Genomic DNA, 23,267 nt, shown 5'->3' on the forward strand with positions numbered 1-23,267 from the left:
AAAACTGTTATATATATTAATTATATATTATATATGGATATTAAAAACTGTTATATATATAGTTTTTTTGTTTTGTTTTGTTTTGTTTTGAGATAGGGTCTCACTCTGTCACCCAGGCTTTAGTGCAGTGGTGTGATCACGGCTTACTGCAGCCTCGAACTCCTGGGCTCAAGCAATTCTCCTTCCTTAGCATCCCAAATAGCTAGGACTACACTACTGTGCCCAGCTAATTTTTATTTGTTTTGGGAGATGAAATCTGACTGTGTTGCTCAGGCTGGTCTTGAATTCCTGGCCTCAAGTAATCTTCCCACTTCAGCCTCCCAAAGTGTTGGGAATAAAGGTGTGAGCCCACCACACCTGGCCATAAACTGGTACATTTTGTAAACTGCAACGAAGAATTAAAAACTATCTTTGTCAAGTCTAATGCTTTTTGGCTGGAATTCAACTTTGTCCGCTATTAGTATTTCAACTCCTCCTTTCTTATTGTTTCTGTTTGCCCCATATACCTTTTTGCCTATCTCTAATTTTAGCCTTTTGGAATTACTTTGTGTTACACACTCTTTTTCTTATTGACTGACATATTCTGAGTCAAGGAGTAAATTCTGAGAATGAATCCTTTAACAGACATGTGTTGTGAACATTTTATTTCTGTCTGTAACTTCAGTTTTGATTCCCTTAATGTCTCTTGATGAGAATTATGACTTTGAGCTTCATCCATGTAAGACTGGAGTTGATTCATTTTCAGTTCTGTGGAGTATTCTATCATACGAATTTACCCAATGTGTTCCTTTCTGCAGTTGCTAGCTGTCTGGGTTGTTTTTGGTTTTTGTTATTATACCCAATACTACTAGGAACATTCTTGTGTGAGTCTCTTTGCACGCACTTGTGAGAATTTCTTCAGGGTGTTTATCTAAGAGTAGGGTTGCTGAGTCATACGGCATGCAAGATGGAGCCAGATTGTTTTCCAAAGTGGTCGTTTCCGTGTGTGCTCCTTCTAGCTTGGTAGAAGGTTCCAGTTGTCCTCTGTCTTCATCAACATTTGACAGACTGTTTAATTTTTTGCTAATCTGCTGAGAGTATAATTATATCACATTGTAGTTTTGACAGGCATTCCCAGGATTATTAATTAGGTTCAACATCTTTGCATATATGTATTGGACATTTACGTTGCTTGTGAAATATCTGTCCAAGCCTTTTGCTTATTTTTCTTTTGGTGTTTGCTTTTGTATTCTGTTGACCTCTGTGTTCTTTAGATATTCTGGATACGAGTCTAGTGTGGACTTGTCTTTCTCCACCCCTGTAGCCTGCCTTTATGGTTTTATATCTACAGAAAAGCTGCAAGTGTGGTAAAATAAATACCTGTACACCTTCACCTGTGCTCACCAGTTGTTAGCATTTTGCCACATTTGTGCTACTTCTCTGCCTATATATTCATACATAGATGGGTAGGGATATTAAGAGAGAGAATTTTTTTGAAACATTTGAAAACAGATTGTAGACATTATAGCATTTCACCCCTGAATACTTTAGGATGTATCTCGTGGAATAAAGACATTCTTTACAGAAAATACGGTTATCCTTCCCAAGGAAATTAATAACACCCCATTATCTGCAGTCCATATTCAGATTACCCCCAAAGGTCCCCCAGACATCCCTTATAGCCCCCTTTTTTTGATCCAGGATCTGATCTAAGAGCCAGGATCTAAGGTTCATATGTGTTTGGTCATCATGCCCCTTTGGTCTCTTAATGTAGAAGTTACCTGGTGTTTTCCTTTGGTGGTTTCTCTTGATGTTGACCGTTTTGACGAGTCCAAGCTAGTAGTCTTGTCCAGTGTCTCGTCGTATGGATGTGTCTGATTGTTTCCTTTATGGCTGGATTCAGGTTGAGCATTGTTGGCATGGACACACAGGGATGGTGCCACGTCTGTGGCATCACGTCAGGAGATAAGCAATGCCAGTTTGTTCGTGATTGGCAGTGCCAGCTTTTCTCAGTGGTGAAAGTGGTGACAGCCAGATGTCTCCATTGAAGGTACACATTTTCCTTTTGAGATCAGTAAACAGTCTGGAGAGTAATACCTTGGCCCAACACACATCTCCTGCTTCCCAACCACCTCTCACCAAGTTGGATCCTTTTCTGATCTGTGTGATGATGTTTCACCTCCCTTGCTCTCTGCTTGTAGTTGCAGTTCCCTCTCAGTTTCTTTAAGAGCATTAAGCACCCTTGCCTTGTATACCTGAGTGCTCTGCTCTGTGGGTCTAGTTCTGTTTTCTGTTGCCTCTGATGACTCTCACTTACAGTGCCATGGTTCCTTGTTGATTTTTGTGATTTTTGACTACAACCTTGTACTTCTTAGGACTTTTTCTAAAGTGAATTCCTTGAGGCCTGGGTTTCAGATGGGTTCCTTCTGAGAAGACAGACTGAGGTGTGGGGGATCTCTCAGGGTGGTGTGAGTTAGGGCTGAAACCTGAGGACTGGTGTTTTTCTGGCATCCATGGGTGTAGGTTTAGTGCTGGCTCAGCCTAACACTGAGCATCTAGCTACTGGGGTTTTCCTAGGAGGTTAGCCACCATAGGAGGGCCCTAAGCTTTGCCTTTTATCACCCCAGAGGCCATCAGAGCTGGAAATCCAGGTCCCTAGTGCAGCAAATGCCCTCACAGCAGGCTTGGCAGGTCTCCCGAGGTTGCACTTAGTGTTTGACCTCTGGCAGCTCAGACTTTTTTTTGTCAACTTAGTGATGCATTTAAGATTTTGATTTTGATTTTTTTCTTTTCTTTTTTCTTTTTTTTTTTTTTTTTGAGACGGAGTCTCGCTCTGTCACCCAGGCTGGAGTGCAGTGGCCGGATCTCAGCTCACTGCAAGCTCCGCCTCCCGGGCTCACGCCATTCTCCTGCCTCAGCCTCCCGAGTAGCTGGGACTACAGGCGCCTGCCACCTCGCCCAGCTAGTTTTTTGTAGTTTTTTTTTAGTAGAGACGGGGTTTCACCGTGTTAGCCAGGATGGTCTCGATCTCCTGACCTCGTGATCTGCCCGTCTTGGCCTCCCAAAGTGCTAGGATTACAGGCTTGAGCCACCGCGCCCGGCCTGATTTTGATTTTTTTCAGAGACAGGCTCTTGCTCTGTTGTCCAGGCTGGAGTGCTGTGGTGTGATCGTGGCTCATTGTAGCCTGGAACTCTTGGGCTCAAGTGATTCTCCCACCTCAGCCTCCTGAGTAGCTAGAATTACTAGTAGCTAGAATTACATGGCACCCACCACCATGCCCGGCTAATTTATTTTTATTTTTTGTAGATATGGGGTCTGACTATGTTGCCCTGGTTGTTCTTGAACTTCTGGCCTCCAGCAATCCTCCTGCCTTGGCCTCCCAAAGTGCTGGGATTACAGGCCTGAGCCACTGTGCCTGGCTGTGTTTAAAAAAATTTTTAAGATAATTATTTATTTTATTTTATTTATTTGAGATGGGGTCTTGCTCTATCCCCCAGGCTGGAGTACAGTGGTGCAGTCATGGCTCACTGCAGCCTTGACCTCCTGGGCTCAAGCCATCCTCCCACCTCAGCCTCCTGAGTAGCTGGGACCACAGGCATACACCACCACACCTGTCTAATTTATTTTTATTTTTTGTAAAGACAATGTCTCCCTATGTTGCCCAGGCTGGTCTTGAACACCTGGACTCTAGTAATCCTCCCACCTTGGCCTCCCAAAGTGCTGGGATTATAGGCATGAGTCACCATGCCTGGTCTTTTAAGAAACTTTTATCAACATCTTCAGTTGTTTTTTGGGAGAGGGCCACCCAGGGTGTCCATCCTGGTGTAAAGGGGTGCTGACCTAGTCTTCAGTCTTGCTGGAGCTTCCTCGGGGGATGCTGGAGCTATTTCCATGCCCTTGTGTGAGATATGCAGCGGGGCGGAAGGTCCTGTTTGAGGCACTCCCAGCAGCCTGTGTGGCTTGTCCTTGTGCTGTCACATGCCCAATGGGACAGGCAGGACCTGGTGGGCTGGGGCGGGCAGGGGTGGTGCCAGTGGCCTCTCTGGGTGGTGGCTCCCCACGTTGACTCACTTCGTGGTACTCTTTGCTAATTTACACAGAAGGGTTAGGGGACTTGAGCACAGGGCTGTGCAGCCCAAGGGCAGGGCAGGGGCCCAGGCTGAGCTGAGGCCTGTCTGGCATGAACCCCCGAAAGCCCGAGAATGTCTTGGGTAGAGACCTGTGGTCTTTGGGCTCCAGCCACTGCCCCAGCCCTGCTTCATCTGTAGGGAGGAAGGCCCTGCAGGTGTGGGTGGGTGTGTGCCAGCAGGACGTTTGCAGGCCTGCCCCTGCCTCCCTTGAGTGCAGTGTCCATGGACCTCTGTGCCAGTTGCACCTGCCCGCTGGTCCCCACACCCAGAGGAGCGCTCTGGACCTCTCTCGGGAGAGCCCTGGGGCCTGCCGAGCTGCCTCCGCAGTGGCACTTTTCAGGCAGATGCCCTTGTTGTCCATTTGTGCCCTGGGGCTTTCAGGGGTGTCTGTAGCTTCTTTGGAAAGACTGTTAGAGTTACACAAATTGTGTCAGACTGTCTTTCATTTTTCAAAGAATGTGGCTCACTTTGACACCTGGAAGAGCAGGCAGAAGCCATAGTTGTGCTCTGTGAATTAAGTTTCCTGTTCCTTTGCCTCCGGGAGGACAGGGCCGGGGCTGGGCTGGGGCCACCGCGAGGACGGCTGGGCGCACACAGGCCTTGCGCAAGGGCGGCCTTCGCTCCACAGCCTGGGGCCAGGCAAGATAGGGGAACGTGATGATTCTCAATTAAATTAATAAAGAATAATTAGATGTCATAAATCAAGCAATCCTAGGATATTGTCATGGGAAAAATATGTAGCTAGAATTAATTAGTTTTCAAATAAAGCATTTATTTTAATTACTTGAAATGATGGAGCCCTTAATTGCCGATGCATCATTTTGGCCTGTGCGTTTTGGTTGTTGTAACAACGTGACGGGTTTGTTCCCTGCAATTCTGGGGAAACAATAGAGGAGAACTTGATTTCATCACCTGAGAATGAGCCTTCTGCTGGTGAGGTTCTGGAAACTCCCGCCAGGCCCCAGGCAGGTGGCAAGGGGGGGCCGGGCTTCGGCTGGCACCACCCAAGGCTGCCGTGCTGTCTGTGTGTGTGCTTCTCTGTGCTGTGTGTGCAGGTGTGTGCACATACGTGAGGGCCTGTGCCTGAGTGTGTGAGTCTGCGTGTGTGTATGTGTGTATAGGTATGAATGTGTGCCTGTGTGTGTGCCTGTTTTGGGGCTGTGTGTATCGTGGGGGCAGCATATGGGTGTGTGAACCTGTATGTGCTATGCGTGTGTCCTATGCTTGGGTTTTGCACGTGTGTGTGTGCACCATGTGCATGTGTGTGCCTGTGTGTATGTGTGTGCATAGCATGTGTCCAGTGTGTGTCCGTGCCTGGACTGCACGGGGAACCTGTGTAGAGGTGACCTGTCAGGCTCTGCTTCCTGGACTGGAGTCATGAGGGGGTCCCTCCATCCTGCACTCGGTGCTTTCCTGCTAGGTGGAGGTGCTTTTGCCGGGTCTGCATTCTTTGGCTCCTCTTGGAGCTGGGGCCCTGTCTCCCTGTCTGCCTGACTAGCTTGCCTTTCTTACCTGGCAGGCATAGCACGAGCAGGCGGTGGCTTCTGAGAACTGTCCTCCAAGCCAACCCACTGAGGGCAGCTGTTCCAGCCCCTGGCCCGGCTGCGTCTTCAGGAGTCTTCCCCATCCCAGGCTGGAGCAGGGGCGGTGGGTCTTGGGAACAGTGTGGGGTGTGGTCCCTCCACCTCCCCTGGAAGCCACTCTCAAGTTTGGGCATGGTCAGTTGGCTTTCAGCCAGAGGTGAGAGAGGATGAAACCCCTCTCATCCCCCTCAAAAAAGAAAAGGAAAAATGGAACTTGGCAGTTAGTAAAGGACATCCCAGGGAACTCCACATTGTCTTTGGAACCCCCTGAGAGAGGCAGGGTCGGGAGGTAGAGTGGCTGCCCGAGGTCCCTCTCCAGGCAGGGTGGACCTGCGCCCTGGAGTCACTGCCTGGCCCCTCCCAGGCTTCCTGCCCTCCCCCATGCAGCCCGTGTGGGCCCTGGCTGCTGTCCATCCTCCACTCTGCAGGACACCTTGGCAGGGGCATTTCTCAGGGTGTTTTGAACCTTTGCTCCAGCTGAGCTGCTGCTACCTCTCCTGAAGAGAGTGAGGAGAGGGCTGGCGTGTATTCAGGAGGAAAGAGGCAGGGCTTGGCGGTGGTGGTGCCACTGAAGGGGCACCCTGGACAGCCACCTCCAGACATCCACAGCACTCCTGTCTCTGCACCTGCACCCCCATCTGCCTCCCACCTAGCACCTTCTGGAAGAGTCCTTCCCACCTCCCCTGCCCTGTTCCTTTACTGGCCCCAGTCCCTCTGCTGACTGTGGCTGCCGTGGGCCATCCTTCCTGCCCTGTGTGCAGGCTGTAGGCGACTGGGCCGGGGCCTGTCCCACTGTCCCAGAGCCCAGTGGAAGAGGCCCTCTGTGACAGGCTGCCCCAGCCGCCCAGTGGTCTGCTCCTGGCCTTTCCCTCTGTGCCTTAGCCCAGCTCAGGGCCTGCAGGCAGACAGACGTGGAACTGGTCGCTTCTGGCTCCAGGGCCACCGCACAGAGCAGCCAGCTGTGGGGCTGAGGTGGAGTGAGAGGCTCTGCGGGGCTGAGTGGTTGGGTGGGCTGGGCAGGGACTGGGGAAGCCTCTCTGGGTGGGTGGTGGCTCTGCAGGCCTCCCCGACAGGCCACGTGGTCCGGGGAGCAGCTGCTTATTGGTGACCGCAGCTCTCCCAAGGAGCCGCACGGCGACTCTGCCCCGGCCGCTCTGCCCTTCAGTGGCGCCACAAAACCCTAGAGTACTTCAGGCAGCGCCAGGGGCTTGGCGCAGCTCAGTGACTATTCTCTGCCTCAGTTTCCCCAAGTGTAAAAGGGGTGCTGCCACCACACAGGGTGGTGATGGCAGTTAGAAATTGTGGCGGGGCAGGCCCAGGGCCCAGCAGATGTGAGAGGAAGGCTCCTCCTAGCAGCCCCCCTGGGACCCTGCATGCCTCTTTTCCCCCGATCCCTGATCCCTGAGCTGGCCATGGGCAGAGGTGGCAGCAGGGATGAGAGAAGAAAGGAGACTGGATTTGCCAGCGGGAAGGGAGGGTGGCTCCCAAGAGAGACACGAGTGAGGCCTGGACAGAGGGTGGGACTCAGCCAAGCCCAGTGGCAGGACTGGCAGTCCCAGCACGCAGATGGCCAGAGTGGGAAAGCACCGGTGTGGCTACTGGGATCTGGGGAGCCAGAGGGCACAGCCAGTGGTGGACAGGAAGGCCTGGAGGCCAGAGTGACCGAGGGAATGTTGGACACTGCTGTGCCCACCCAGGGATGGCTCAGATGGGACCCAAGCGGGTGCACCAGTCAGGTGCAGAGGCCAACAGGCACAGTGCGAGGAGGGCTGGCATCCATGGGGCTCCCAGTTTCCCCCAGCAGTGGGGGAAGGGTGAACTCCATGCTCTCTGCTGGGCTCACTGCCGTGCAGGGAACTGGTGCCTCTGCAGCCACAGGCCATTCATCAATGTCTGGGGAGCAGGGGTGCCTCTCCCAGTTGGGGCAGAGGGCCAGGGACACTGAGCAGGGGCAGCGTCTCAAGCACCTCTGTGCCTGAGCAGCCTTCCTAGAGGATGGGAGTAGGGACGCAGTCATTCACACGCCCTCCCTTGGTGCCCAGGTAACTGCATCCTGCCAGCATGGCGGCCCCCTGCCCGCCACCGCCTCCAGACCCCCAGTTTGTCCTCCGAGGCACCCAGTCACCGGTGCATGCGCTGCACTTCTGGAAAGGAGCCCAGGCTCAGGGACACCCGGTCCTCTTTTCAGGGTGAGTAGCTGCGGCCCCAGCCCCAGGCCACCCAGGGCTAAGTCAGGAGGTCGTGACCTAGCAAGGAGCCCAGCACTTGTTTGAAGGTGCTGGCCAAGGGGCATAGACTGCTGGTCACCCAGGCTCGCACCCACCGGACAGACATCCTGTCCCTTGGGGGAGGCAGGGACACGCACACTCTTTGTTACAGACTCAGGAGCAGGCAAGACCACCCAGCACGCATTTCTGTGGCATGTCTCCCCCACCTCCAGAGAAGCAGATCTGCCTGAGTCATGCCTAGAGGCTCCTGAGGGTCCCCTGCTGCCCTCTCTGGAAGAGGAGCGCTTTGCCAGTTTGCCCCTTAGTTCATATTTAGAGCTGTCGGCTTTTAAGCTCTACCAGCCTAGATGCCCGCATCCCACAATGTGGCCTCCAGGCTGGCCCCAGAGCATTCAGCACACCCTTCTGCCCCCTGACACCCTGCTCGGCTTGTCTGAAACAGGTCTCAGAGTGGCCTGGTACACGTCTGGAGCCTGCAGACGCGGAGAACGGTCACCACCCTGGATGGCCACGGGGGCCAGTGTGTAACCTGGCTGCAGACGCTGCCCCAGGGGCACCAGCTCCTCAGGTGGGTCTCCAAGGTGCGGGAGCCAGGTATGGCCTTCGGGGGAGTCAGGAACTCTCTGATGGAGGCCCTAGTGTCCATCACTGGGTGGCAGAACGGGGTGGGAGGACCAGAAGGGGCCAGCAGAGGGTCCGCAGCAAGGGCAGGGTGTGCAGGACCAGCCCCTCGTCATGGGGAGGCAGGCAGGTCTGCCTCTGCATCTCCACCATCTCCACTGGACTCTTCATGCTCCAAGCTGGAGCCAGGAGGTGCCAGCTGAGGAGGCCAGAGCTCCAGGGCTGGTGACATCTGAGGTGAGCCCAGGTGCAAGTTGGTGGGAGGGCCTTCACAAGGGCACTGGGTTGTGGCTTGGGAGACTGGGCAAGGGTGAGGGCATTTGCTGAGAGGAGGGGAATGGGACAAAGTGCAGGCTCAGAGATGCAGGCAGTGGTCCCAAGGAGGACCTCCCTGTCCACTGCCCTTCCTGCCTGAGCCGTGTGCCATGACCATGGCGGGTCACACACAGTGCCGGTGGAAGCCCTGGGAACTGGGGGTTCTGACAGCTGAGCCCTGGCCATGTGTGTCCCTTCACTAGGTTATGACAATGCACCTGACTCTTCTCAAGAGGACCCAGCCCCTGATGTGCCACATACAGCTATGTGGCCGGCAAGATGGCGGCTGAGTGGCGGGGGGCGGGGCGCAGGGCTTGGGCGTGTAATGCTGTCCCACAGCGGTGTGCTTTTGTGTTTCTGAAGTGGGCATGGTAGTGAGGGCCATCTCCCCATCCAGTCTCCCCTGCAGTGTCTCCTATGGTTTCTGCCCCTGCAGTCTCCTCCCTCAGGGCCCCAAGCTCACGTGTGTGTTCTGTCCCCTACACATCACTTGGGCATGACTTGTCCAAACTGTGCCTCAGCAGGAAGGGTCCACAGAGGTGGCCTGTCCCCGTTGGTACTCAGACCCCACTGTTCTAGCCTCGACTTAGCACAAGGACAGGTTTCTGGGTGCTCCTATGGTTCACGAGCCCTTAGCCCATCCCGAGACAGTGTGACCCTACCCTCCATGATTGTTGTGCTGTCTGGCCAGGTGCCTGCTGGGAAGAGCCTAGTGAACGTATGGGGATGGCTGTGGCGCCATTGCAGTGTCAGCCTGTGCCTTCAGCAGAGCTCGCCCTGTCCAGGGGTCCACATTGAGCCCAGGCCTCTCCTCAGAGGAGCCTCTGCCTCCATCCCGTGGGCCCAGGTCCCAGGGCCACCTCTGTGGACCCTTCTGCAGCTTGGTCTCCCATGGCCATGACACCATCCTCCTAATGGGTGGCAGAGCCTCATCCTGAGGTTACCTGGTTCACAGGGCCTTGCTCCACACGCTGGTGCACTACTGGGTGAGCAGGAGGTGGCGGGGGAACAAGAGGGCCTGGCATTCCTGGTTGGGGAGATCCCATGTGCTGAGGCCCTGGAGGTCCTGCCTGTGAATGTGGTGAGGGACAGTGGGGCTGGGTGCTGGGCAGCTGGCAGCAGAGCAGGGAGGGGCAGCCCCTGGGAGTTAGCCCAAGGCTGGGTTCTGACATTACCCCCATGGTCTTGTGGAGGTGACGGGGCTAGGGACAACAGGCCGGAGGTAGGCCAGGAAGCAGCAGGCAGGAGCAGGTGCTTGAGGGGCTTCTCTGCTTCCCATGGGGAGTGGGAGGGACAGGGTATGGTGGGACAGGGAAGGCCTGCAGGCAGCTGGCAACAAGTCCTCCTTTGAGTCGCCTGGATGCCAGAGCAGGCTATTGTCCTTGATCACATTGACATCTGCCCCTGTGTGGGGATCGCTGCCACCAGCCCAGGAATTCTGAGCACGGGCCTGCTGTCCTGGGATTTGCCTTGCTTCATATTCAGGGAACTCCATGCCATCACCATCACGGCCCAGAACTCCAAAACGACAGGCCTGTTCTCCTGCTCTGGACTTGGTGCCTGGTTCATGGCACTGTGGAGTCCAGTCCCTGGAGAATGAGGCCTGTCTGGCCCCTACCAGTCTGCAAAACATGTCTGTGCCAGACTCATGGGGTGCCTACCACCTGGGAGATGGCTGCAGGTGACAGAGGCACCAGGGTTGTCCTGAAGAGCAGAGGCCCTGAGCCTGTATGCTTGCAGAACCCTGGGCCTGTGTGCTTGCAGAACCCCCTGTGGTCGTGCCTGCGTACTGGCCAAGACAACCCAGATCCCCCACCGCTGGTGCAGGGAGCCTGAGTGTGGGTTTGGTCTTTGATTGTCAGAGTAGACTTCATTTCTACAACCCCACCAGGCCATGTGCATCGGGAGCTGCTGTTTGTAAGGGTCCTCCTGAGCTTTCAGCCACAGTGTAGCCCTTGGTGGTCCCTTGCGTAGGTGCCTCGTGGTATCAGACTGTCCTGCAGACGGGAGCTGTGCCAGGCCTGGTGGGCAGTCTGGGAGCTAGCGTTCAAGGGCGCCTCCCCTTCCTGCTGGGATGGTGCAGCAGTGGCCGCTTCCCAGGCAGAGCCAGCCACGGGTCAGGGGGTCTGTGGATGGAGACTGCAGGTGTGGAGTGCCAGGTGCGTTTGCACTGTACTAGAGCCTGTGGGCCGCCACCCGGCCTGCGCTCAGCTGTGTTTGAAAGCCAAGTCTCTCCAAGTGGCCCTTGAAGGAAGTGATAGCTTTCATGTCGATGGGAGGTGGGAGGACGCCCTCAGCCTCCCGCATGCCAAGGACGCACCTGTGCCCTCGACAGCCACCTCAGCAGGGTGTATTTTTATCTTTTTTCTTGTGAAGTATAATGTACTCACAGAAGAGCTCAAGACAAGTGTGCTCAGAGCATTGTATTATGGCTGAGTGGGCACCTGAGCAACCAGCTTCCAGTCAGGAAGTAGAGTGCGGGGCCCCCGAGCCTCCGAACCCCGAGCTGCTGCGTCCTGCTCTCCCTGGAGGTAGCCCCCTCATGCCCCAGGAGGTAGCCCCTCATGCCTCATTTTGCTTTATTTCTGAATATCTGTCTCTAAAAGCATAGACTAGCTTCATCTGCTTTTTCCTTGAAAGTGTGGAGACATAAGGAACAGCATCTGTGTGTGACTTCTGTCACTCAGCTTTATCTCCATGAGCTCCCTGTGTTGCATGTAGCTGCAGTCAGCTGTCGCTGTTTTCTTTTTCTCACTTTTTTTTTTTTTGAGACAGAGTCTTTCTCTGTCGCCAGGCTGGAGTTTAGTGGCGCGATCTCGGCTCACTGACTCCCTGGTTCAAGCGATTCTCCTGCCTCAGCCTTCCGAATATCTGAGATTAGAGGCATGTGCCATTACCCCCAGCCAATTTTTGTATTTTTAGTAGAGACAGGGTTTCACCATATTGGCCAGAATGGTCTCTGTCTCCTGATTTCATAATCTGCCTGCCTTGGCCTCCCAAAGTGCTGGGATTACAGGCGTGAGCCACTGTGCCTGGCCCCTAATGGTGTCTTTAATGAACAAAGGTTACTTATTTTAATGCAGTCAATTCAAGTCTGCCAGGCTTTCCCTTTATGGAGAGTGCCTTTGTGTCTTGCAGGGAGTTCCCACACCGAGGTCCGAGAGACCTCTCTCCATGTCTCCCTGGAGCTTTGCTGTTGTCCCTTGTAGGTCCATGGTTCAGCTGGAATTCACTATGGTATGCAGTGAAGGCTCTGTGTTTCCGTGTGGGTACCCAGCGGTCCTGCCTTCCCCCACCTCAATGCCCCTTGGATGGGGCAGGAAGGGGATCCAGGCAGTCAAAGAAGCAGGGTCAGGAGAGTGGTGTGGCAGCGGCAGCCTGGGAGGCCAGGAGGTTGGTGAGAGCAGGCGGGCAGGCTCACTGGTTGAGCATGTCAGTGAACATCTCCAGGAGAACAGAGGCCAGGGTGGTCCCTGCCCAGAGAGGAGAGTTACCAACACAGAAAGGGGGAAAGTGAAAAAGAACCTGTGTATTGTGTGTGTGAGAGATGCCTATGTGGTGTGTATGTATGGGAGGTGTGTATGAGGTATGTGGTGTGTGTGATTGTGTGTTGTGTGCATGCGTGGGAAGTGTGTGTGTGTTCCCTTGCCTGCGTATGGAGGGGCCTGGCGGCCAGGGCATGCTCTAGCAGTGAGCAGGTGGACACCCAGGTCCTGGCTTCTAAATGCTTGTGTGTCCCAGTGGAGTGAGGGTTCCCCAGGAGATGGCAGATTCTAGGTCTGGACATCTCATGGATGGCCACATGTCAGAGGATTCTGAGCCAGCCTGCAGGGGCTCCCATTAGCCTGGGCCAATATGAGCACTAAAATGAATGATCAGAATTTGGGATGATGAGCCTTTGAATATGATGGGTCCTGACCAGGCGACCAGGGTTGACACCTCCGAGGGTGGGCAGGGCACGTCGGGCGCCTCGCAGCGTGGTGACTGAGGAGAGGCGGCATCATCTGGTGTCCCCTGAGGACTGTGGGCCTGGGCCTCATCACCAGGGAAGGAAGGAGTGCAAGGACATGAGAGACAGGCAGAGACAGGGAGAGAGAAGGGGCCGTGCAGGGGTCAGAGGCAGCCAGGGCCCACAGCAACGCAATGTGTGCCCCGCGAGACCCCACACAGGCCACAACGCCCCAGGATGACTGCGGGCTGTTGGGGCTCACCCTTGGTCAGGATGTGGTGGTGACAAGGTGGGGTTCTTGGTGACAGGCTCACCTGTGTGCACAGGGCTGGGAGAGGCCGGGAGAAGCAGGCCACTGCAGCAGGAGGCATAGGGAGTCTTCGTGCTGTTCTCACAACTGTCCTGTGAGTTCAAAACTGATTCAAAACAAAAAGTTAAGCTGGGCCAGCCGGGCACAGTGGCTAAAGCCTGTAATCCCAGCACTTTGGGAGGCCGAGGCGGGCGGATCACGAGGTCAGGAGATCAAGACCATCCTGGCTAACATGGTGAAACCCCGTCTCTACTAAAATACAAAAAAATTAGCCAGGTGTGGTGGCGGGTGCCTGTAGTCCCAGCTACTTGGGAGGCTGAGGCAGGAGAATGGCGTGAACCCAGGAGGCAGAGCTTGCAGTGAGCCGAGATCATGCCACTGCACTCCAGCGTGGGGGACAGAGCAAGACTCTGTCTCAAAAAAAAAAAAAGTTAAGCTGGGCACAGTGGCTCACTCCTGTAATCCCAGCACTTAGGGAGGCTGAGGTATGCTTGGGCCTAGAGTTCAAGACCAGCTTGGGAAACATTGTGAAATCTCGTCTCTACAAAAAAAATACAAAAATTAGCTGAGTGTGGTGGCACACGCTGGTCATCCCAGCTACTTGGGAGGCTGAAGTGGGAGGATCACCTGATCCTGGGAGTTTGAGGCTGCAGTGAGCTGTGATCACCCCACTGCACTCCACCCTGGGCAGCAGATCAAGATACTGTCTCAAAGAAAAAAATGTTAAAGTTCCTGGAAAAACAAGTCAGTCCTCTGCTCCCCGCAGGGGGCACATGGATGCCCTCCCTGTGAGCGTGGTGTGCAGCCACATCTCCCCTCCCTTGGCCCTGGCCTTCGTCATGCTGAGGACACCCCCATCTCGGCCTCCCTGCAGTGTCACATTGAGCCTTGCTGCCTAGCAGAGCCCCGGGGGCTGTGCGAGTCTTTGTGCTCCAAATGTCCAGGTACATTTTGATGTCAGTTTGGCAGGTTCTCCAAAACCCCAGTGGAGATTTGGACAGGGACTGAGTTACCCAGATCAGTCTCTGTGGTGCTGAGTTCTCTGTGGCGTGGACGCCGCACACCGCACAGCCCTTCTGGCAGAACATGGGTGCATGATAATAACTGGGACCCAGACTTTGTTTCAGTTTCTTCTGTTTGTCTGCCAATGACGTTTCTGCTCCAGGATCCTCTGAGCTGTCACGTCTCCTTAGTCCCTTCTGGGTGTGTGATCATTTATTTTCGTGACCTCAACATTTTGGTCTTTTTTTTTTTTTGAGGCAGGGTCTTGCTTTGTCACCAAGGCTGGAGTGCAGTGGTATCATCACAGCTCACACAGCCTCAATCTCCCAGGCTCAAGCAATTCTCCTACCTCAGCCCCCTGAATAGCTGGAACTGCAGGCACACGCCACCAAGCTTGACTAATTAAAAAAATTGTTTTTGTAGAGATGGAGTCTCACTATGTCAGCCAGGCTGGTCTTGAACTCCTGGGCTCGAGCAATCCTCCCACCACCACCTTCCAAAGTGCTGGGATTACAGGCCTGAGTCATCGCACCTAGCTGACAATTTTGAAGAGTTACTGCGCAGATGTTTTGTAGAACACCCCTCAGGTTGGGTTTGTCTGATATTTTCTCAGGTTAAGACTGGGGTGATGGGTGTTGGGAGGAAACCCACAGAAGTGAGGTTTCTCATCCTATCATCCTGGCATCCATGCTGAACACATGGGTCCCTGATGGCCCATGGCTTGGCGAGGACAACTCTGGTCACTGGGGCAGGAAGTGTCTGCCTGACTCCACTGTCAAGGTATAGCTTTTGCTTACTAGTTGCAGTCCACGTGCAAAGGGAAAATGAAGCTCCACCTCCTGGGGGGAGGAGAGCCAAGGATGTGTGGCCCTGTGCTACCACCACCGCAGTAATTAATAACATCTGGGGAGTGTAGTCACAGCTACTCAGGAGGCTGAGGCAGGAGGATCGTTTAAGCCGAGGAGTTTGAGACCAGCCTAGGCAATATGTTGAGACCCTTACACTTTTGCCGCTGATTTTAGCATCCATCTGTGGACTCTGCCTGCACTAGTTACTACTGGGGTGTTCTCATTTCCCTCATCCCTCCCAGCCATGGCAGATTCCTACTTTAATTGGAATATAAGAAGCTGGAAGGAAGGTTTATTTCTTCTTTCTGATACATAATACACATTCACTCATGAGGATGGGCTCATGCAGATTTACTTCTTTCTTTGAGCTAAAATCTAATACCACTATGATTTATTTGATTTCTCAGATTGTTCCAGCTTCAGAGCCTGTGTCCTTCTGACATCCCCAATCCTTTTTTACTTTTATTTTATTTTTTGAGACAGGGTCTCCTGGAGTGCAGTGGCTCAATCATGGCTCACTGCAGCTTCCAACTCCCAGGCTCAAGCAATCCTCCCACCGAAGCCTCCTGAGTAGCTGGGTCTACAGGTGCGCACTACCAGGCCTGGCCAATTTTTGTGTCTTTTGTAGAAATAGGGGTCTCACTGTTTTGCCCAGGCTGATCTGGAACTCCTGGGCTCAAGCAGTCCTCCTGCCTTGACCTCCCAAAGTGCTGGGATTTTAGGTGTGAGCCACCACACCCAGTCTTTATTTTATTTTATTTTTTATTTATTGAGACAGAGTCTTGCTTTGTCACCCAGGCTGGAGTGCAATGGCTCAATCTTGGCTCACCACAACTTCCGCCTCCCAGGTTCAAACAGTTCTCATGCCTCAGCCTCCCAAGTAGCTGGGATTACAGGCGCACACCACCACGCCCAGCTGATCTTTTTGTGTTTTTAGTAGAGACGAGGTTTCACCATGTTGGCCAGGCTGGTCTTGAACTCCTGACCTCTCAGGTTATCTGCCTGCCTCGGCCTCCCACAGTGCTGAGTACAGGCGTGAGCCACTGTACCCAGCCTTATTTTATTTCTGAAGCATTTCTCACTGCCTGGCACTACAGGATGCTTGAGACTAACATCTTGGTTTTCCTCCACTCTATCCTAGAGTCAGCCATTTCTCCAGAGCCCTGGTTCCTGTTTTTGGAGAACAGGATAAGAAACCAAAACCTGGGGTTAGGTGTGGTGTTCTCAGCAGACAGCAGTGGGAGGCGCCTGGGTTGCAGGGTGACCTGTGCTTACACACCCGTCTGCACTCATTTCTCTCTGTGCATCTGACCACTCGTTGCTCGTCTTGACTTTACAATTCTAATTTGACTCCGCCAGCCCATCTCTCCCTGGCCTCTCTGTCACATCTCCCTGTGGTGAGACCCCGGGCCCGTGAGCCACCCCTGGTTTCCTCATTTGTTCTACCAGGTGTACACGTGGAGAGGATCCAGAACTGTAACCTGCACTCCTCTGAGAAACTAATTCACCCACGGGAGCAGTTTCTGTGCAGTTATTTTTGTCTTTAACCTCATAAGCATCTAGTCATGAGCACTACCCCAAAACGCCTCAGGTTGGCTCTCCTCTGTTCTCCCCCTTGTCACAGTCTGCAGTCCTTCCTGGGGGCCTGGCACCCTGGGTGTTTGCTGGTTTTAGGATGTACACAGTGAAGTTTGCTGTCTGTGCTGTGCAGCACTGCAGGCTTGGTGTCCCCCACCCCGGGGCCACGCTGGGCAGCCGTCGGTCCACAGCCTTGGTCCACTGCGTGTCCTGGCCTCAGACACTTTGGTGCTGGCTCATGTGTCAATGCCAGAGCGGTGAGGCCCTTCCTCAGCTGAGGCTCACGACCTGCGGTCATCCAAGCTCACGGCACCCACTCTCTGGAAACGTGGCCTTGCCTTCCTTCCGCCGCAGGGGCCATGGGAGCTGACACTTGTCCAGGGGAGTCTCAGGCCTGTCTCCTCTTTGTCTGGCAGTCAGGGCCGAGACCTGAAGCTGTGCCTGTGGGACCTGGCGGAGGGCAGGAACGCTGTTGTGGACTCTGTGCGCTTGGAGAGTGTGAGCTTCTGCCGGAGCAGCATCCTGGCCGGGGGCCAGCCGCGCTGGATACTTGCCGTGCCAGGGAAGGGCAGCGACGAGGTGAGAGCCAGCCCACCTGAGGCCCCATGTTCTCCAAACAGCTGTGCTCATCCTCTGCACTTGGTTAGGAGGCACCTGCGCCCACCCACAGGACCCCGTGGAGCTGCCCACTCGACGGCAGCTCCACCGGCCGGGGCTGGTGCACAGCCAGCTAGGCCTGGGCCTGCCCCTCGGGGTGGCCCTGCTGATGAGCCATCCTCCTAGGGCAGAGGGAGAATCAGGAGGGGTTGGGGGAGGGGCCGGTGTTTTGGAGGCCTGACAGCCAGCACAGTTCTGCATATGGAGGAGAGCAGCGTGGGATGGCCAAGCCTGGAGGCCCGAGGTCAGCAGGGTAGAGACTGCTCAGGCCCTGAGGACCTTAGACCCAAGTGGGAGGAACGCTCCGGGGCAGCTGGCAGGAGGCGGTGGGAGAGAGACCAATGCCCTGGTGAAGTTGGAGGCCTGGGGAGGGCCGAACCAGGGCTGCAGGGAGGGTGGTGTCTCAGGGCACAGAACCAGGGCTGGGATGGGTGGGTGCAGGCACAGGGTGGTGATCACAGTCCCCAGGAGAAAGGTGAGCTAGGGAACACCCAGGGGGATGGGGGGGTCACCAAGCAGGGAGGCCACTGTTAGGTGGAACTTAGGCATGGCTGGAGGCTCAGCTCTTGGGGGAGCCGAAGGGAAATCAGAGAAGAGCCTGTGAGTGGTGACTGTCCCGCCTGGTGAGTGGGGCGTGGTGGCCCGAGGGCAAGGCATGGGGAGGATATACCATGGAGTGGGGTCACACACGTGGGGGCTACTGTCCATGCCCACTGCCAAGTCCTCCCCATTCCCTGTGCCCCAGCTGTCTTTGGGGCTGGTACTGGGCAGGGCAGCCCCCACGCACAGTTGGGCTTGGCTTCTGCCCAAGGAGAGTCGTTCTGTCTTCAGGCAGATCCAGTACATAAATAATGAGATAGGAACAGGCATTTATTTGTTCATTGCATTTAAATAACCAATTAGGAGCTACATACACTTTTCTTGCCAATCTGCCAAAAACCTGTTACAAGTTGTATTTATGTCAGAGAGAGGGGTGTGCTTCCTCCCCCGGGACCCAAGGTCTGCAGACCCACAGGAATGCCGCAGGAGTCTGAGTCAGCTCTTCCCTTGTCCTGCTGTCCTCCATGCGCTGGTGTCAGCCACCCCGAGGCCGCCAGCCAGCACTCGGTCAGCCTGCACTACCCCCGGCCCCATGTCCCCTGTGCTCAAGGCTGTCTAACTCTCGTCCTGGCTTTCGGCTCTCCCCGTGGGGCAGCCTGTCTGGAGACCTCGCACATCCTGGGAAAACAGTTGCTTTCCACATTCCCACCTGGAATCTGTCGGACTGGGCGGGAGAAAGCCTTGCTGGCCTGCACCCAGACAACGCCCAGGGAGCCGTACTCCCACCCCACTCGGCCGAGTGGGTGGCCACACTTGCCCAAACCTAACATCTTTCCTTCTGGAAACAAAAGTTGCAGTCAGGTGCCAGGCAGAAAGCTCATGGGTGTCTGTAGGAGGCTCCAAGTACAGGCGCAGGCAGGGGCGGCCCCGGGCTGAGGACCCAGGCCAGGTGGACATGGTGTGTAACTCTGGTGCTCAGGTCCAGGGCTCACCGCTCCCCTGCACCCAGGATGTGGTTCAAGGTGCTGCCACCCCCGCTCCCTCCTGCAGCACCCAGAGTGGGGCATCAGGACTGCCCTGGGTTCTGCCCTCATCACGCCCCACCATCATCTTTTGCCCCTGCCCTCACTGGCCTGCTCAAGTCATTTGCCCTTGATATCCCCTCACTCTCCCCAGAGGGGTCTTTTTGAGCCCAAATTGAGACAGGCCCTCCCTTGTTGGGGACTGTGTATGGCTGTGTAGGCTGTGTAGCCAGTGCCTGCCTCCTCCACAGCCCTCCCCACCCCACAGAAGCACAGGTGTGCTCAGGGCAGCTCCTCCTGCCCCTGGCTTAAGTCCCTCACCTCTCCACCCCATTAACTGCTGGAACTAGCCCATCCTCCTGATATAGCAACAAGAGGAGCAGATCTTATTTTAAGAAATCTGGCACAGAAGAGTGCAAAAAGTAGGAAATCATAGTCCCAGCTACTCAGGAGGCCGAAGCAGGAGGAACCCAGGAGTTCGAGACCAGCCTGGGCAACACAGTGAGACTCCCTCTCTACAAAAAGTTAGCTGAGCCTGGTGGCCGCACACCTGTAGTCCCAGCTACTGGGGAGGCTGAGGTGGGAGGGTTACTCGAGCTCAGGAGTTCAAGGCTGCAGTGAGCCGCGATGGCACCAGCCTGGGTGACAGAGTGAGACTCTGACTTTAAAACAAAACAAAACTTCTCAGTTTCATATGGGGAAAACAGGTTGTGAAACGGGAAAAGTTCCCTCATCCCCTCCCAAGGCATGCGATGGGGGCATGTTCTGCTTCCTCAGTGCCCTACTCCTCAAACCTCTAGGGAATCACACGGACAGGCAGGCTGTGAGGCCCTGGCTGCACGGCAGTGTCGGGTGAATGTTTACAGCTGAAGCCACAGTGGGTGTGTGTTACAGGCTGCTTTTTCAGTTTAGCTGTCCATAGGTGGCTTGTACTAGTCAGCTCAATTAGACGCTTGCCTTATGGCAAGGACAGAGGGCTTTCAGTATCGTGGGTTCTTGCCTTGGTGTAACGGAAGAATTGGATCACACGTGGGCTTGGAGAATGAGTGTTAAGGTTTTATTGAGTAGAAGTAGCTCTCAGCAGATAGGGGAGCCAGAAGGGAGATGGTTTTATCCTGGAGTCGGTCCGCTTGGTGGCCTGGGCTGTCCTCCAACTGCCCGGCCAGATTCCACCTCGTTCTGCTGGTCGATGGCCTGCTAGCATGCCAGCCTCTGTCGGGGTGCTCTTCCACCGCCGTGCTCCCCTCGACGTCCTCTCAGCGTCCTCTCAATGTCCAGCTGCTTGTGTCTCTGCTTGCTAGGGTCTTGGGGGGTTTTATAGGCACAGAATGGGGGCATGGCGGGCCAGGGTGGTCTTGGGAAATGCAGCATTTGGGCGTGAATGCAGGAGTGCCTGTCCTTACCTAGGTCTGTAGGCACAGGCCCGGGGGTGGAGCCCTTGCCAGGGGACTTCCCTTCCCAGCACTTCCCTGCCCCTCTCCCGTATCATTTGGAAATGTCGGGAGTGAGCCACACAGTGTGGTCTACACCCTCCCAGACCCTCCCCACAGCCCTGACGGTGGCTCTCACAGACCCTGAAAACAGCAAAGGGACAATGGTGGCAACACCCAATGACAGCTTGCCGCTGCTCCCTTAGCTGGGATCACGGAGGCGGCACATGGGTCATAACTCTGGTCCCTGCAGGCCACCCAGGTGCCTGTAGCTCTTCACACAGTGGCCATGCTGATCCTAAGAGGAGAAACCCTGTCCCGGAGTTGCTGTTACTTGCAGAAGACAAAGAACGGCTAAGCCCGCCCTGGCTTCTCCTGGGTTCTCCATGTTCTTCTGTGCCAGGCTCAGTGGCGCCTCGTCTTGGTTTTTGGACGTCCTTGTTCCTGTATTTCCATGTTGCTAGAGCTTCTCCTTGAGCGGTTTTTCCACAAGGAATCCTTGGTGTCCACGGAGACCTCTGTTTTACCCTCCTGCTTACCGTTTTGGCTGGCTTTGGAGTTCAGGCTTGACCACCTTCCCCAGAGCTCGCAGGCCTGGTCTTACCATCACTGAGCCTCTTGGTTCCTGACTATAATCACCTCTCCCATTACTGAGTTCTTTTTTGCCCCCTTCATTGTGTTACTTTCTTTGTTCCCCGGGGACCTCTTCCGTCAGATGGTTGGCTCACCCTGAGGCCCCTGGTTTCTGGGCTTGACGGGCAAGAGGCTTTATTTGTGTGTGCAGGTGTGTACATGTTACCCATGCATGTGTGTGTGCATGCATTTGTGTGGGGCCTAGATCTGTGAGCCATCCCTGGTACTGAGTGGGGCAGAAGCCCTGTGTTCCAGGCTGAACTCCTGGTGCTGAGTGGAATAGAAGCCCTGCTGTCAGAGGCTGAGCTGCTGTGGGGGCCCCTGGCGAGAGCAGCCTGCCCAGGAAGTGCCGTGGCCCTGGTCCGTGTACTGGAGGTGGGCGCCTCAGCAGAACTCTGTAGCTGGAAGGACTGGGCTGTGGGTCTAGCTCTCTGCCCTGCCCGGAGGTGACCTCAGCACACCCCCAGCCTGCCTGTGGCAGATCTAGGATTCAGACTTGGGGTACCGGGCCTGTTCTGTGTGGGTTAGTGAGGGCAGCAAGCTTCTCACCCACACAGGCACAGGCCCCTAAGACACAATCCCCCTGCCTGGCTCCAGAGAATAGAGAGGCCAGAGACCACTGGACCAACTGGTATGATTTCTGCCTACTCAGAGCCCCCAGCCTCTGGGGCTCGGACTCCTTGTGTGTAAACTGGGTGATGCCCCATGTATGCCAGGCTCTGCCCAAGGTGACTGTGCATTGATGTTATTGTTATCGGTAGCTCATTCCAAGTGGTTCTTGTGTAAAACGTGCACCAGGAAGGAGAAGCAGACAGAGGAGAGAGAATCGGCAGGCTCTGTCAGGGGCCAGTGAGCTGCTCTCGCTCACACCTGGGGAAGTTCAGGGCTGACTGAGCCTCCCCAGTTCCCAGAGTGAGGGCAGAGGGTGCAGGCGGACCTGGATTCCAGCATAACCACCTGGCAGTCTGCTGCTTATGGCCTTGGCCATCCCCTGACCTGGCTGTTCAGGAGATGGGTGATCAGCAGACCTGCACCCCACAAGCCAGCACGGCACATCTCCCAGCCCAGGTGTAGGAGGGCCCTGGCCTGTGTTCAGGGGACCTGGAATGCAGTCTTGATGCACAGGGCACACCGGGGTGCTGGGGGAGCCAGGTTTCCAGGAGCTGCCCTCAGAGGAGGCACATCACATTCATTTCTCAAGTGGGTGGCAAGTCCCTAGGTGCTCCTAGGCAAGTCTTAGAACCATGGCTATGCCTGAGATCACTCACAGTGGTTTGTATGTAAAGCACCAGGAAGGAGAGAGAATCGGCGGGCTCTGTCAGGGGCCAGGGAACCATCCTCCTGCTCAGCCTGCGCAGTAATGTCGGGAGAGGCCGGGGCAGCTGCCAGGCGGTGACCCGGGAATGGTGCAAGCATTTTGCAAGGGCGCATGCAGCCTAATTAGGAGCCTGGGCTCCCAGGTGACCACGGGGAGGGGCGCAGACAGAAACTCACAGCAGCCCTGGTTAATCGCCTTAAGAGTCTCTTGTTTGTATAGTGCAGACTCTACTTGGCAACCGCCCAAATCAACTTGTTTTCTTACTGTCAGGTTCAGATTCTGGAGATGCCATCCAAGACGTCAGTGTGCGCCCTGAAGCCGAAGGCAGATGCCAAGCTAGGCATGCCCATGTGCCTGCGGCTGTGGCAGGTAAGGCCCCGCGTACACCAGCCACGCCCTGCCGGCCACGCCCACGGCCATGAGTCATGCTCCATTCAGGATCTGATTTATCGTCAAGCCACTTAGGCAACTCCCCCCACCCCCCACCGCAGGGAACCTGTGCAGCCTCCTCAGTGTCCCCATGGCCGTCTGCTTCCCGCTGCTGCAAGGGGCCTCCCGTCAGCATCTCAGGAGAGGCCTGGCTTCAGCCAGCAGCAGTGGCAGCAGGTCCTTGTCCTTTGCAGGCTCGGGTGGGTTCATCCCGCAGCCGGTGGTGCCCTCCAGTGAGCAGTGAGGAGGGGACAATGGTGTCTGCCAGCGCCTCAGTACTTGGGCCCTGCTTAGGGCAGGGCGGGCCACGCTGACTAACTACAGCAAGCCTACATGTCCCCGCTTTGCTTGGAATTAATTTTTGTTACTTCTTTGCCTCTTAGAGGCAGGAGTGGACTTAACACAATGACATTCCCTGAGGCCACACTTGGAATTTCAGATCCATGAACACTTCCTTCCTTCTCAACTGTTCTTTGTGGTTAGACAGGGTTGGAAGGCATCAGCCGGGGCCCAGGTTGGGATTGCTGGGAGGGACTTTTCTGGACCAGCTGCCTCCATGCAGCACAGCTTCCTTGAGGCCAGCCTCCTCCTTCATCACCCTCCAGGCCAGGTGTAGCTGCCCTCCTCGGGGCTGCTCACGTCTAGGGCTGCAGAACAAGTGGTCCCATGCATTCACTTGGAAAGAGCCCCTTTA

At 55.2% G+C, this 23,267-nt stretch overlaps 1 protein-coding gene across 1 annotated transcript in view; it reads left to right on the plus strand.

The window, feature by feature from the left end:
• The window catches only part of GNB1L (G protein subunit beta 1 like), a 71,005-nt gene that overhangs the window by 29,682 nt on the left and 18,056 nt on the right, over positions 1 to 23,267 (plus strand). The window contains exons 3-6 of the mRNA XM_017856652.1: positions 7,736 to 7,882; positions 8,364 to 8,489; positions 16,961 to 17,123; positions 22,415 to 22,513. Of these exons, the coding sequence (XP_017712141.1) occupies positions 7,755 to 7,882; positions 8,364 to 8,489; positions 16,961 to 17,123; positions 22,415 to 22,513 (516 nt within the window). The 5' untranslated portion in view covers positions 7,736 to 7,754. The remainder of the gene's footprint in view (positions 1 to 7,735; positions 7,883 to 8,363; positions 8,490 to 16,960; positions 17,124 to 22,414; positions 22,514 to 23,267) is intronic.

This window comes from Rhinopithecus bieti, unplaced genomic scaffold (assembly GCF_001698545.2).
Source record: "Rhinopithecus bieti isolate Rb0 unplaced genomic scaffold, ASM169854v2 scaffold_44745, whole genome shotgun sequence".
NCBI classification, from domain to species: Eukaryota; Metazoa; Chordata; class Mammalia; order Primates; family Cercopithecidae; genus Rhinopithecus; species Rhinopithecus bieti.